Here is a 16,192-nt window from a genome sequence, read left to right on the forward strand (position 1 = left end):
AAGGAAGTCACTTTAATGGATGTGTTAAGTTTAATTTAAATGATAAATCATTAAAAAAAAACCATTTCGAGATAAGGAGATGGATGGACAAGCATACTATATTCTTTAGGATGGTTTATATTTATATTAAAATGTAATTGTGTTTTTAAATAATAATGCACGTTGTAATGTTGAAAAGTTATAAGTTCTAAGATAAATATTTTTTTTGAATTACAACAAAATATAATGAAAACTGATTGAGGAAGTCACTATTTTTCATTTCAATCGGAAATTTCTTAAAAATCTGAACTTGAAATGTTTATAAAAACATTGTGATTACGTATTTTCGATATTTTTCACATGATGAGGAACGCCTTGTATTGAATCGTTGAGTTTTTTGATTGAGCAACAATATTTCTGTGTATATAAATTGAAAAAAAGTTAATATTTCTGTAAATCTGCTATTCTTTGTTAGTTTTTTCAATTATAAAAAACAGTAGAGAACTATGGTTTTCTGATTTTTATTCCTCGAAATTACACCTTTGTTGTTAGGTTTGGAGCAAGTAAATTGAATCAAAACGAGATGACTGATAAAATGAATAATAATTTATTAAAAATACGTGGTTAAAAAACCAATATTATAGTCCTCTCAAAATATAAAATGATAAACAGAAAATAATAAAACAGTTCACGAAATTAAAAATATGGGTGCTATTTATTCTACTGCCAGATAACAATAATTTTACACGTCATACACGTCATAATATCAAAATTAAAACATTATTAAAATATGAGGTTACACGTTAATAATTTAATAAAATGTGCTGACATATTTTTCTTTTGGAAATTATGGTATTTGATAGTTTTTTTATTATAGTTCATGATAAACCACGATGGTAAATATAATAACAATATAGAAAATATCTCCAACTCTCTAAAATGTTTATCATTATTTGGTAATATCATATTTACTTATAAGTTATATTACATGTTAATGTTCTCTTAATTTATTTCAATTACAATATCAAGTATACAAATCTTAATTTATTTACATGGTATATTTTAGTGAATTAGATACCTTAGGGTGGTCTTAAAATGCCAAGTTTAATTTTTTTTCTCTCGTCCGCTAAAATAGTGTATACATACACAAATTAACTACACAAAATATTGAATCAATCGGGCAAAGTTAACCCGTTCCTATTTTTAGGTATACCTGGTACTTATTATAATGAACCGTTACCTAATTCTATGACGGAGGCGACTAGTGAGAACATTAATTTGTTGGAGGCAACTCGTATCTTAAACTATTACGAGTTGACGACCTCCGATCGTCGGAGGCAACCATAATAGTGTTATTTTTTTTTTTTTTTTTTTGCTAAAAGGATGGGAGGAAATTCGTATATTTCAGGAGGCAACCGTATATCATTATGCACCGAATAGTTTTATATAGGTTCCTATAGTTGCCGAAACTTAATATTGTCATTTGTGTGCGTGAAGACAATCAGACCGACGGCTTTATTGTAATCGAATTCGTTCTGTTAGAATGATCACGAACGAAATCGAAAAAAAAAATAATACCCTTTACGTGAATCTCGGTCAAGCGTACTTAAGTCATCTACCACCGCTGACTCAGCGTAAACGCCTAAAGATTTATCTTGGCATTGGTCACTCCTTCCTGATTAATTCATGACACAAGCTGGCCGTCGGCGTGTTTCTTGGCTTCTTGTTTTCAACACTGCGTTCCATTTCTAGGACGTTCGATTTGCCAAATTAATAACCATCAATCACTGTAGTTGTACTACCCGCGATTCCTCGCGCTCTTGATAATAATAATAATAATAATAATAATAGTAAAAATATAAAAATAAAAAACGATTTGCGTCCTGTCTATGTATCGTGTTATATATGAACTTGCGCGGACCATAGGTGGTACACGTATGAGTTGTTTGACAATCGTAAAACGCTATTGTATATGGACATATATATAGCGTATATTTTAACAAAAACAACATTGTATTTTATTTGTTTTAGCCTAAAAGCTAACTTGATCGCATTATATCAATTTTTATTATATTTTACTGTTTGCATAATAGTAATGTATTGTTATTGGTATGGGCGTGGTACGCGCGGTACGAGATTTTATGTGTCCCGAAAATCCACATTTGTACTGAAAAAACCACACGGCACAAAATTATTATGAAATATTTTAAATTGATGTTTATTTTTTTAACTGATAATTTAAATAAATACCGTGAAAATAATATCATCGTATTATCCCGAATTTTTATAAATGATAAAAATTACCATATAGTTAATGGGGATATAAATAAATGCCATCCATTTATTAAGTATTTTACAGTGCAGTTTTGTTTGGTTAGGTTATCAAATCGAAATGAATTTCACATCATTCATATTTTTGTCATCACCGGGGGCATAATATTGTATTGATTGTTTATACTAATGCTTTAAAGTTCAATAATAATTTTAAACTCTCCCAATGAAATGGATAACACTGTGAAACTTTCTGTATCAAGTCGAAAAAAGGCATTCAAGTACCCTAACAATATCATTGTAAACGGACGTATGGCTACTTTTTACACCGTGAAAATTTAAATTAAATTTAAACAAATCCCATCACCAATGATAATATCATCAGCATCATACTAATTTCTAACGCACGAGGAATTGATCGATTTTGACTTTCGGGGTGGCGATACCGATACGTTTCATAATATAATATAATTAATATGCTGTAATACAACAATTTATCATTACACGTTATTAAAGTAGATTAAAACCAATTTATTTTTGTATTATCCCGAGTTGTATTAACACAATGAAAACTCCCAGACAGTGAAAATATGAATAAATGCCATAAATATTAAGTATTTTACGTGGTGGTTATTTTTGATTACAATGTGAGTTGTTCTAAAAGCGTAATAAATATCACATCGATAATTATATTACTATCATAATCATAGGTAACAATTCGTATTGATTGTTTATAATAATGCTTTAATAATGTTCAATAACTTCATACTCGACCAATGAAACGGATGGTACCTGTTAAAGCGAAAGTTCGAAAGTCAAAAGCAGTGACACTGTAGTTGAGGTACCTACTTTATTACACCATGAAAAATTCCGTTCAATGAAATACAATCGCCGATGATGATCATAATAATTTCTAACGCACGAGGAATTAATTGATTTCGACTTTCGGGCAGTGGCGTCATTTCAGTTTTTATTAGACTAGGTTAGGTTTTCACTGCTTTTCTGACTCAACATGTTTTCACTCAGATTCTCATTGCATAGTGCCATAGCGTTTAAGGAGAGGGGGGTGGTAAATGTGCCGACTTAAGGTTGATGTAAATACTAGACTGGGGCAAATGCCCCAGTTGCCCCCCTCTCAAATGACGCCACTGCTTTCGGGATGGTGATGTGTTGCATCATATAATATAATAATATTGTGATATAATACAACAATCTATTATTATACGTTAGATTTAATCCAATTTCTCCACACAACAAATATTAATAGCAATATAATTATTTTCGTATACCTAGCGCACGTTCTGACGCGTCGTCAATCACGAAACCCTCATAATATTAATCGTGTCATATAGAGATAGCAATAATAATTATGTCCATCGTGGAGCCCACAATATATTAGGGGAGGCAGAGCTTCACCTGGTACACCCGAAGCAATTCGATCAAATTATTGATTGTTTTTTGAGAAAACGTTACAGTAATGTAATATGTATATATGTTTCTGACTTAAGTTCTATAAAAAAATAAAAACAACAATCGCTTGGTATCAAATTATTTTTTCTTTATAAAGGAGGAGTTATGGTTACAGAGAGACCAGTGCTTGAATTTGGAACAAAGTAGAATGGGTGGGGGATACAAAATGTAAAAAAAAACGTGTGTACCTGAATATTTAAACGACTATTATTGATTAGGGTTTAATTATAAGGGGAACAGATAAATATCTTCTAAAACTAGGAGAGACACCTCCACGTCACCCCTAACTTCAAGCACCTAAGGGGACTAAAATATACGAGATATTATAGGTTATACGGGACTGGTGTTATTTCCCGCTGTAAGTAGATTTCCGTCTTACAAATGGTACGTTGTAAGGATGTTTTACTGAAATAATTAATTATTCGATTGATCCGCAGTGGCACTGAACTTTTGAAAATGTAGGTACTCAGCCCAATATTGAAACGTCGCAAAGTTCACAAGTTCTCGGTAATTATTATTCGTATGGCCTTAATAGTGAATTGGGATTAGTTTTATTTTTGGTTGGTCGCATTTTCAATAAAATGCACGAGGCGAAGTTGGTGGTGACACTGCCCAAAGTATAAATTGTAACTTGATACTATTATTATCGATGTAAAAAATATAGGAACAATTATAATGACGTTAACGGTAGTTTCAAAAAAGTATAAATTTTTTTAAATTATTTTAAATACTATTATGTCAAACTGACATAATTATAGTTAAATATAAATTATACACGTGTTATGCACACCCGCTAACAGTTCTCATGTCCAATTCGTAATATTTCATTCACTGTGTCGACACATTTATTTGGACAAAAAAAATTTAAAAAATTAAAAAACGATATTTTACAAAAATTGTGGCTTTTTCTTAAACAATTCATCAGATATATCTATTCAAAAACACTAAGACAGTCACATTTAAATATAATGCCTGTTTTTCATTCTCTTTATATATTATGACAAATGATTATCGTCATGGAATAAAGAAAAATCATACTCCATGAGATGAAAATATAGTTTTTGGGTGTTTATTTTAAAATAGATAAAAGAAATAACGTTGTCGTGTGGAAGAGAGTAAAACATAACAATATGTTCTAAAACTAGAAAATAAATCTTTTCTTTAATACATTTGCGGTTTTAAGTTTATAGATAACTATTTTAATAACCATATTATTATATTATTAGCTACTTAGTTTTTAGAGACGTAGGGTGCCTACTGCCTCTGTTGTAACATATTTTATTATAAAATTATTAAACATTATTTTTGACAAAATCACAACCTAGGTATAATAATATAATTATGTTGTGCATCATAAATAATGATGATATACATTTAGATCGGTGTATTAACGATTCGTATTTTCTCGTTATAAATTATCATCCAAAAAAACACAAAATAATAATAATATATGTCCAGTGAAATGCAATTTCGTTTTTTTAAACCACCTTCCATCATTTACAGTTTGTTTAAAATAGTAATCATATGAAATAATAATAGTATATTCTGTCAAAACATTACAATATTATAATGTATGGTTCGTTTAAGTTATACATTTAAAAAGTTTTTCTAGGTTATAATTTATGTCTGATTAAAAACTATATTAGATGATTACCATTTAAGATATGGGGTTTCGCGTGATAAATTCTGTGCGCTTTTGACCGTGAAAATCCTTCGTTTTCATAAAATTGTGTTGGCTCGTATCGCGGTGATTGAATTTAACTTATTCCCGGAACGCTGCAGCATTGGAGTGGAACTTTCTATCGAATTGCAATAACTTACTTTTTATACATATAACTATGCTCCGGGAGATGAAATATATTATTTTTTTTGGTATAATTGTAATTTATGTAGATAAAAAAAAATACGTTGTCATGATGCGGAAGAGAGTAAACCATAATATTATGTTTTATAACTACAAATTAAATCTGTTCTTATAGCGGCTTGGAGCACATTTAGTACCTACCGATATTTTAAGTACCATATTACCTATCACAACCAAGGTATAATATTATAATAATTAATTATGTTGTTAAGCTACATTGTACAATTATAATAATGGTGTTGTCGATTTAGATCAGTATTATATTAACGTTGCATTTTTTTCTCATTATACATTTTAATCCAAAAAATGCAATAATATAATATTATAAGCCAGCGAAATGCAATTTTGATTTTTCATACCTTCGTCCATCATTTACAAAATTTGTTTAAAATGGTTTTTTTTTATTGTATTTGACAATTTTAAATATGAAATGATATGTTTCGAAAATATTACAATAATATAATGTATTGTTACGTTATAAATTTAAACATTTTATTTTTTTAATAAAATATGTCTGATGAAAAACTACATTAGACGATAATTTTAGTAACGGGTTTTTTCACGTGATCATTTCTGTGCACTTTTGACCGTGAAAATTCTTCGTTTCTATAAAATTGTGTCGGGTTGTATCGACGATTAAATTTGACTTGTTCTCGGAACGCTGCAGCATTCGAGTCGAACTTTTCCATCGAATTGCAATAACTTATTTATTATTTATTTGTCCCGACACGAGTCGTTTTGAATAAAATACTGTTTCGTGAACAGTCCAGTCGTCTCCGTGCGGCCAACTACTTTTTTTTCCCCATAACAAATGCACTCGTATTTAAACATTATTATTTCTAAGCTTTTTCCTCGTAACGAAAATAAAAAAAATTATATATACGAGGTTAGGTTAGGGTATCTAACCTATCAATATTGCTATCATGTTATTCAGACACGCACGTCATACCCATTTCACTCCTAAACCGATCACCGGACGACTAAATTAAAATATTTAGATTAAATATTTTACCATACGTAATAATAATATTATGTCAAACGATTGTGTGCCTTCGTTAATGAACGATAATATTATTATTAAATTGTACCATACATGTATTACTTTCACATCGTTTATTCTTGACGAACACCTCAAATTTAGTATTAATTGGATCTATATAGCATCATCAATGACATGATATTATGGCCGAGAATTAAATTCAAAATCACTTAGTTTTTTCTCATACAATATACCTGCAGCTCACCTCTTAAATTTAATTTTATCGAAGTTACAGCTATCACAGTTGAACATATTACTTGCAGTACGGACCTATTTTAAAATATTTAAATTTAGACCCATTACACGTGCATAAGTGCATAACGAACAAAACTTGATTTGTGTTTTCTATTTATATTGCTACACGTCGACTTGTTGATTGTGTCTCAAAGTCTTAGATGAAATTTATTTTTTGGCATCGTCCTGCCATACTAGAAAAAAAACATTTATTTTATCCGGATGCTTGTCATAATAATTAAATCACTTTAAATCCTCTTATAAACAGGTTTATGTGATTATTAAATGCATTTGACCTAAATCCTTTTGTGGCATATTATTATATAAAACTATTGGGTACGTTAACATTGACGAACCATTTAAATAATCTTTTGAAAGTATTCAAGTACCTACAGATATAGATACTAATTACCTAAATACCATTTAAAATACGTATTTGAATACTCAGTAAAATATAAAAAAATATAAATAAATATAAATACTTTAAAAGTTTAAAAAGGTATTTATAGATACTTTCAATTACTTCTAAATGTTTATAAACCAACTGAACCGAATATTCTGTTTTACAGATACTTTTAAAAAGTAATTAAATGACTTTATCCAAGTATTGTTTTCATAAGTATTTAAAATACGTATTTGAGTACTTAAAAAGTACTTGAATATTTTACTCGAGTACTTTACATGACTGCGTTTAAGGTACCTACATAATATATTTCAGACTGTTGTAAGTTGTATAGCTGTTTGAATCCCATAACCATCATTGTTGTGTTGTTACTTATTGACATTTATTGCAGATTGGTTCATATCACAATATCACATCTCTATAATTGCATACAGAGGAATACTTGGTCTCGCTGGGAAAACTCGTTACCTAGGTATACTTTATGGTGTTCAATTGTCAATAAAAACCGTTGAATGCTTGTAGAAAATTATAAATTCATAGTTTATAAACGGATATCGAGTATAATTTTAAATATTTTTTTATGGTTTGGTCCACTCATAGTTCTTTTAATTCTATATATTTATGGCGTAGCAACATTTTGTCGTCTTCAAAGTAACATATCTCTATTCATTATTATTCTTTTATATTCATATACGCGCCTGCAAAACGTTTAATCTAAGTTTTTTTTTTTCTTAAGTTGTAAACGTAGTCGAGATAATTGCAGTAATTCCCGAAACAGTTTTTAGATTTTCCCAAATCAGAATCCATCTGTGCATCAGGCGTGTTGTTGAGTTTTGAGACTTGGAAACTAAGCGTCGTTCTATATTGTCACCATTTAATAATTATTATTAATACAGTCGATTGTTTGAAACATAGTGGATGAGCTTAAAATTAGATGCTTATTAAACATAAGTTATGATGTATCCAGGAATATTAAAATTGCCGACGACTTGCCTATTTGACATTTTTTATAAATAAATCAATGAAAACAGTACTCATCTTTACGTATTATGAATCAATATTTATTAAATTATATTTATGTTTTTAAAATTATCCGAATCACCGGACGTAAACTATATACTCGATCGTATTTATTGGTGGACATTTCCAAACGTACATCGTCAATCATATCGTAACAAAACAAATATTTACGAATTATTGACGTTAGCTTTATCAGAATGTATTCGCTGGTGTAAAATATTTGTTTTACAGCATATCTATGCTGTCCAGGACGCTAAATTGGCAGCCGCTGGCGTACAAAAACGTACAAAGCCGACATGCAACCTATCAATAATATTATAAGATATATATAGACAAGTGTATAACATGCGATGCGTTTACATTTATCCTCAGCCGAATGATGCGAATATCGCTTCACGCGATAAGTAAATATTATAGAGACACAATCGATAAGGCAGATGTGGCCCAGTGATTGCGCGCAGAGTCGTGGGTTCAAATTATTCCGAACAGTGCGTAAGGTATTAATTATTAACTGTAGATGAAATTTACAGACTTTCCCTCCTCCCCACCCCATTAAGATACTAACCCCTCGAGGGCAAACCGATGGTGGGTGAAATAAATAATATTTGTTTACGTGAAATTAACTGATACGACTCAAATTGTCGGTTTTGTCAAGGGTTTCAAAATGCGAAAACAGAGAAGTACCGGCGAGCTGGAGAAGAAAGTGTCGGGGAGCATCAGGAGCACGGCGTCCTGTACGTCATGGATCAGCACTGGATCGTCTCAGTCCGCGATGGGAGAGTCCTATAACACAGACTCCAACGCAAGTTTCATCGTCGAGGTACTGTGGGCTTCAACCCCCGTTTCGGTGGGACTGTGGTGGTGGGGGTGAAACTGGAAGAAATTGGCGGGAGGGTGGAGCTAGGAAGGGATAATATTATGTATTGGGAGGGTGGTGTAAAATTGAATTGTTAAAAAAAAAATATTTGTTTTTGAATTCCTCACTTTAGGACGAACATATGGACGTGAATACGACGGAAACGTACGTGGGCGAATGGAAGAACGACAAGAGATCCGGATACGGGATCGCCGAGAGGACGGACGGGCTGAAGTACGAGGGTGAATGGTTCGCCAACAAGAAATATGGTTACGGAGTGACTACGTTCAAGGACGGCACGAAGGAGGAGGGCAAGTACAAGAACAACGTGCTGGTGACGTCCCAGAAGAAAAAACACTATTTCCTGATGAGGTCAGCCAAGCTCAAGGAACGGATCGAGGCCTCAGTAAACGCGGCGCATAGAGCGTCGAAAATTGCGTTGCAAAAAGCGGATATAGCAATATCTAGGTGAGTCGGGTGTCGTGTGATTGCGATTGTGTCTGTTAGGGATGAGCGATGCTAATACATTATATACATTAGCGGAAGGCTGCAGGGGTGGCTCGAAACTTTCATTTCTTTTTCTCGAAAAGTTTTTGAAACATACCTTTCCTTCATCCAAAACAAATTGAAAGCATTTCCGCCGTTACAATCAAAGTAAAAAGATTGTTACTTGCGGGTAAAAATATAAAAAATATACACAGGACCTACACATGAAATGTCATAAATGTAAGTTTGGTATTATAATGTTATTATGCACAGTTAAAACAATTTTACAGTCTAACCACAAGTCCAAAACAGTTACTTACCGAAATAATAATAATAATAAACACAGGAGCTAAAAAATTAAAAATTAAAAATCAAATCAAAATGTCAGTGATTTTTAATTTCGTTTTAAATTTAATTTGAAACGTTCATCATGAAATTATTATACACAGATAAATATTATTAATATTATCCTCTAAAAATCTATATCTAACTAATTGTAACGATGATCAAATATTGCAAAAAATATCACAATACATTTTATAGATACGTTCAAGTATAATTATTAACTATATAATATACATATTATTATATATAACCGAAATTATTGCAGTAGAGTATATTAACTTAATATTGTGATTCGTCCGTGAAGATGGCTACCCGATTGTACAATTGATTCGAAAAATATGGCGGGAAAGTATCGCGCACGCCTTTGACCTCGTCGGATTGATTAGAAAACTGTACCATCATTTAGAAAATTGATTTCGAATAATATTGCAAAATATGTTTCTAGAATTTTCAAATCGAAATTTTTTGTCGTCGTGAATTTCACAAGTTTTTAGGTAAATGGTCTTTACTTTTTGATCTTATAATGTATTTGAATGCCCCGCCGTGAAGTCGGCCCGCCACATTTATCGAACATAAATGAATCGTCGTTGATATTATAATATTTTCATCGGTCATAAGTGCACGTATGCGGTGTCAGTGCATACGGCGTTGGTCATCGCGCGCGTTCGTTCCTAAACCAATATATTTTAATATCGGTGGACGTCTTTTCTCCATTTTAGAATAACCGTCCGTTTCGATTAAAATACGATATCATATTATACGATATGCGTTTGGGGGTTTTCATCCCTGTACAGCCGGAAACGGGGGTTGTACATTGGAGAGTTGTGGTTTCGGATCGCGGCGACGACGCTGCAGCTCGTGTGGGTGAAGCGGGCGGCGTCCCGCGCGGGCGTAATAACACGAAACCCTTACCGTCGCGCTTTCGGTGCGAATCCGCAAAATAATTGACGCCCACAGGATGAACAGGATGACTTGATCCGTCCGCGCGTGAGTACATCGCGATCGCCGCCCTCCGAGTTCTCCTCCGCAGTCGCGGTCTGTGAGTCAAGCGACACTGTCGTCTGGAGATGTCAATCCGGTGCTGACCCCGCGGGACACCGTTTTTTTTATCTGCTTATGAATATTGTTTATTATTATATTCTTAATGATATCCAAATAATAATAACACTATCGCGCAGGCACTTGGATCGCTTATAAATAACCCGCTTCCCCCCCCCCTCCCCCCCCTTTCCCAATTTTCCCATTTTCCCCATTTTCCCCATTTTTTTTTTGTATCCTTCGTTTTTGTCGCGAAAATGACATTCGGTTCAAAAAGTCTTGGAGCGTGAAGCCATCTTAACATACCACCATGGCAAGTATAACGACTTATTTATTAACACACATCGTTTAAATACGTAGACTTGTTTATTTTTTATTGTGAGGATTAACAATTTCTCACCATGGTCAATATTTGTTGTATATTTAGTGAGATAAGAAGATTTGGTTATGAAATTTAAATTATTTAAATTAAGTTGAAATAAATCAAAAAAATAAATCTAAGTTCGTAAATTAATTAATTCAAAACTCACGAAATAAAACAACAAAATATTGCACCGACAGTAAATATTTCATAAATATTATAAAAATTTTAGTTGTAAGATGAACAAATAATATATAACAATACATTTTTGTCGATGTTTGTTTTATAATAATTAAATTTTATGTATTTTTGGTTTAATATACTATACTATTTTAGTTTTTAAGTTTGTTTATTTAGAGTTTAAGATTTTTAGGATATTTTACACTAAAATTTTCAATTTTAGTTTTATATCAAGGTTTTTTATTTATGATTTAAGAAAATATTTTTATAGGTTTATTATGGTTTAAATACGGCAAATTAACTTAAAACGCATTAATTAGATCAATTAAAAATTGCAAATAAAATATGAATTTTTTTCAATATTATAATATTATTTAATTTTACGACAGATATAATAAATGAAAATAATTTATTTCATAGCTATAACTACACGATATTTGTTTAATTAAAAATATATTCTTATGTATTGTTGACTAATTATATTATAACGTCATTAAAGATTTTAGATTTTAGATATTTTTTTTGATTTTCTGGAGAATTTTAAAGTTTTTAGGATATTTTATACTAAAATTCGTTATTTAAAATTTTTATTTATGAAACCAGAAAATATTTTGTTTAGGTTTATTATAGTTTTTACTACTTATATAAAATTAACGAATAATATACGAAGATTGATTGTTTCATAAGTAGCTCCGCGATTCTTGTTTTACTAAAAATTCTGCTTTGTTGGATGAAAATATTATGTTATTCTAGTTTTTAGTTTTTTTTTTTCATTTTATATTAAATTGAAATTATTTAATTTTTTAGAGAATCTTAGGTTTTTAGGACATGATCCACTAAAATTCGTAATTTTCAATTTTATTTCAAGATTTTTTCACGACTTCCTAGAAGATAACCTATTATTCATGAATCTAGAATATATTTTGTGTAGGTTTATTATAGTTTTTACAATGGTAAACTGATTTAAAACGCACGAATTGGTTCAATAAAATATTGCATCGAAAATACAGATTTTTTCAATATTATATTTAGTTTTAAGACAAACACATAGTATTGGAAAATAGATTGTTTCATAGCTACCTAAACAATATTTGTTTTATAAAAAATATCTTTTTATGTAATATTGGCTACATAGATATCCATGTTATAACGTTTCAGTTTTCAGTTGTTTTAACTTATTTTATTTTCAAGAGAATTTTAAGGTTTTTAATATATTTTACATCAAAATTCGTAATTTCTAACTTTATTTCATGATTTATTCTCGACTATATGTCTACAAGATTTTTATTAAAAAAAATAAAAAGATATTTTGTTGAGGTTTTTTAATATGGTTTTGCAATGGTAAAATACACAAATTAGATCAATAAAATATTGTATCAAAATTACAGATTTTTTCAATATTATATTTAGTTTTAAGACAAACACATAGTATTGGAAAATAGATTGTTTCATAGCTACCTAAACAATATTTGTTTTATAAAAAATATCTTTTTATGTAATATCGGCTACATAGATATCCATGTTATAACGTTTCAGTTTTCAGTTGTTTTAACTTATTTTATTTTCAAGAGAATTTTAAGGTTTTTAATATATTTTACATCAAAATTCGTAATTTCTAACTTTATTTCATGATTTATTCTCGACTATATGTCTACAAGATTTTTATTAAAAAAAACAAAAAGATATTTTGTTGAGGTTTTTTTAATATGGTTTTGCAATGGTAAAATACACAAATTAGATCAATAAAATATTGTATCGAAAATAAGGTTTTCGTCAGTAATATTATATATAGTTTTAAGACAAACACAAAATATAATTTTGATTAATTGTTTCATATCTAGCTGCACGATTCTCGGGTTAGGTCGTGAAAGGTTGAAAGGTGAAAATATTATACTATTTTGGTTTTTATTTTTTATTATTTTTAAATTTTGTAGAAGATTTTAAGGTTTCCAGGACATTTTATACTAATATTCTTAATTTTAAAATTTATTTCAACGGTTTTTGATGAAGATTTTTGTTTATGAACCCAGAAAATATTTTGATGTATAGGTTTATCATAGTTTTGTAATGGTGATGCATGAACTGAAAAATAATTTACAAATAAAATATAAATATTAAAATACTGAATCAGACCTTTTCAACGTACAAGGCCGAGATGATAACAGGTGGCGGCGACGGCAGCGGTAATGGACAGAGTAAAATATAAATGCTAAACCTTTTCAAAAGTTTTCATTTTGTTTTAGATCGAAAAAAAATGTTTTAGACTTTTGTTATACTAATTATTTTTTTAAAAGCATTTTTTGTGGGCAAGTCATCGATATCTGATTTAACTATAATTGCCGTATTTTATGAGTATAAATTAGGGGCAATTTTTTTTTTGGCTCATTCGAGGCCATTTATGTTCGTTGCCGCTTCCACAATCTTTCTCTACGTTTCTCTGTGAGTCACCATTCAGCACTCCCAGGAGCCTCAGGTCTTCTTTAACTTGATCTTCGCATCGTTGTCTTGGCCTTCCCCTTGGTCGGGTTTTATTAGGTTTCCATTTCGTGACAGTCCGTATAAGTTGTCCCTCTACCCTCCATTTATGTCGGGCCCACATTAATCTCTGGCTCTTGAATGTGGCCACTATTTTGGTATCGCTGAATAGCGCAATAAATTCTTTGTTTGATCACATTTCGTAACCACTCGTTTCTCTTTGGCCCAAATTTTTTTCCTAAGATTTTTCTCTTAAAAAATCATCAATTTATTCTCATCTTACTTAGGCGCCCACTATACACACGCGTATAGTACAATCGGTCTAACGAGGGTCCTATGTAATCTTATTTTTGTTTTTCTCAATAGCTCTTTTATCTTTTGTATTAACTATATAAATCAAAATGTATCATGGCCGATTATATTACCATAATAATACTATTCATTCGACTCTCAATAGGTACTAATAGGCAATACGTTTTTTTTTTTCATATTCGAATCTCTCGAGACTTGAAAGTTATATGAACTTATGGTTTTTGTCAACCAAATCTTGAGAGTATGCTGCGTATAATAAACAATGATATATAATGTTATTATGTAGTATTCTCTATGGGGGATGCTGCTGATAATAATAATAACAATACTATTATGATGAATATTCTAATAATATGTACCCATGATCCTGGTAATTTCCTTTTGCCGCTAGCCCGACCGAACGACGTCGTAGCATTATCGTTTTATTGTCGACGGACGACATGATGGGCGTACCCGCTGAGTTTTATACCACCATCCCTAACCACCATATAGCCACTCCAGAGCGAATACATATATATTTTTTTTTATATAGATACCCTACTCATGACAAAAATAGAATAATCGAAAACCGTCCTTCTTTGATTTCGTATTCATTTCACATAATATGTATATATTATTATTTCCTTTTTCATTTTATTTAATTCGGCCGACTCCGGACGATCGTGGCTAACCCACAAGATATAATCATAAGAACATAGCCAATTTTATTTTCCAATGCGAGTGAAGGCTTTAGCTTTTGTAAAATATTCCAAAATTGTCAAAAATATATCCAATATAATATATCTAATATAAATATAAAAATAACATTGACCCACATCCTCTCAGTTACTGGTAGTACTACTACTACCTAATACTTCTACTCAGTTATATGATTCAAATGCTTATTTATTTGTTGACATTAATACATATTTTTACCCAATTTTAATACAAATCGTCTTTAATAGTTCTATACATTTCCAAAATATTTTCATCGTTTTATAAAATTACAACATCCCTCACAATACTGATATTATTATCAATATTTGCATATTCAAATCGGGTAGGTTTAGTAGCTATAGTAGACAGTTTTTTTTTCTAAATTCGTTTTTAAACCACAAAGATCGGTTTGTATCTACAACATTAATGAAATACTCAATGTTAACCTTGTGTAAGACATTAGACAACCAATATGGCTAAGGTCAGACAACTAAATCCATTTCAATAAAACGATCAATCGTGTCCACGTAATTTCGCATTGCGTATACGATGCGTACGCAGTCGTCTAGATTTGCACGGGATTTGCGCGACTTGCGCGATCATAAACTATTAATATTATTAATCTCATCTCCCCCGTCGGTATCCGTCCCTGGGTTTACAACGTCATCGTGTTCGGAAAGCGGTGGTTGAGGTTTCGCGGTTCCCAAACCATCGACGACCACCCACAGTTTCGGTACATTTGACTATTGTAATAATATGTTTCCAATAAAATAGCTTTTGCCTCACGTCCGCGCAATCGGACAACGTCGTCGTTATAATGATAGCGCATCATCATCGGAACGATTATTGTAATAGGTATAATAGTCGAATACCTCGCACACCTCATCGGCCATAGTAATTATCGCAGGACGACAATAACGATTTCGCGGCAGTTATATATAGATCTGACCCGACGCCGTTCGTCCGTCCGATTACACGTGCGCATTATACAATTTATAGTTAATATTCTAATGCAGAATTATGTAGCAGATGTCCTGCCGCAGGTATTTCCGATTTGTTTCCAATCGCAGTTGCGTAACAATATTAGATCCTCTTATTGTTTTACAGGCCATAATGTGTTTGAGAGTCGTCTGGATCCTGTAGGTACTCTCGTAGCCATCCTA

The 16,192-nt window shown here is 31.1% G+C and overlaps 1 protein-coding gene across 1 annotated transcript in view; it reads left to right on the plus strand.

Moving 5' to 3' along the window:
* LOC132937502 (junctophilin-1-like) overlaps positions 1-16,192 on the plus strand; it is a 133,225-nt gene that overhangs the window by 100,035 nt on the left and 16,998 nt on the right. The window contains exons 6-7 of the mRNA XM_061004323.1: positions 8,936-9,100; positions 9,270-9,604. Of these exons, the coding sequence (XP_060860306.1) occupies positions 8,936-9,100; positions 9,270-9,604 (500 nt within the window). The remainder of the gene's footprint in view (positions 1-8,935; positions 9,101-9,269; positions 9,605-16,192) is intronic.

This window comes from Metopolophium dirhodum, chromosome 1 (genome assembly GCF_019925205.1).
Source record: "Metopolophium dirhodum isolate CAU chromosome 1, ASM1992520v1, whole genome shotgun sequence".
NCBI classification, from domain to species: Eukaryota; Metazoa; Arthropoda; class Insecta; order Hemiptera; family Aphididae; genus Metopolophium; species Metopolophium dirhodum.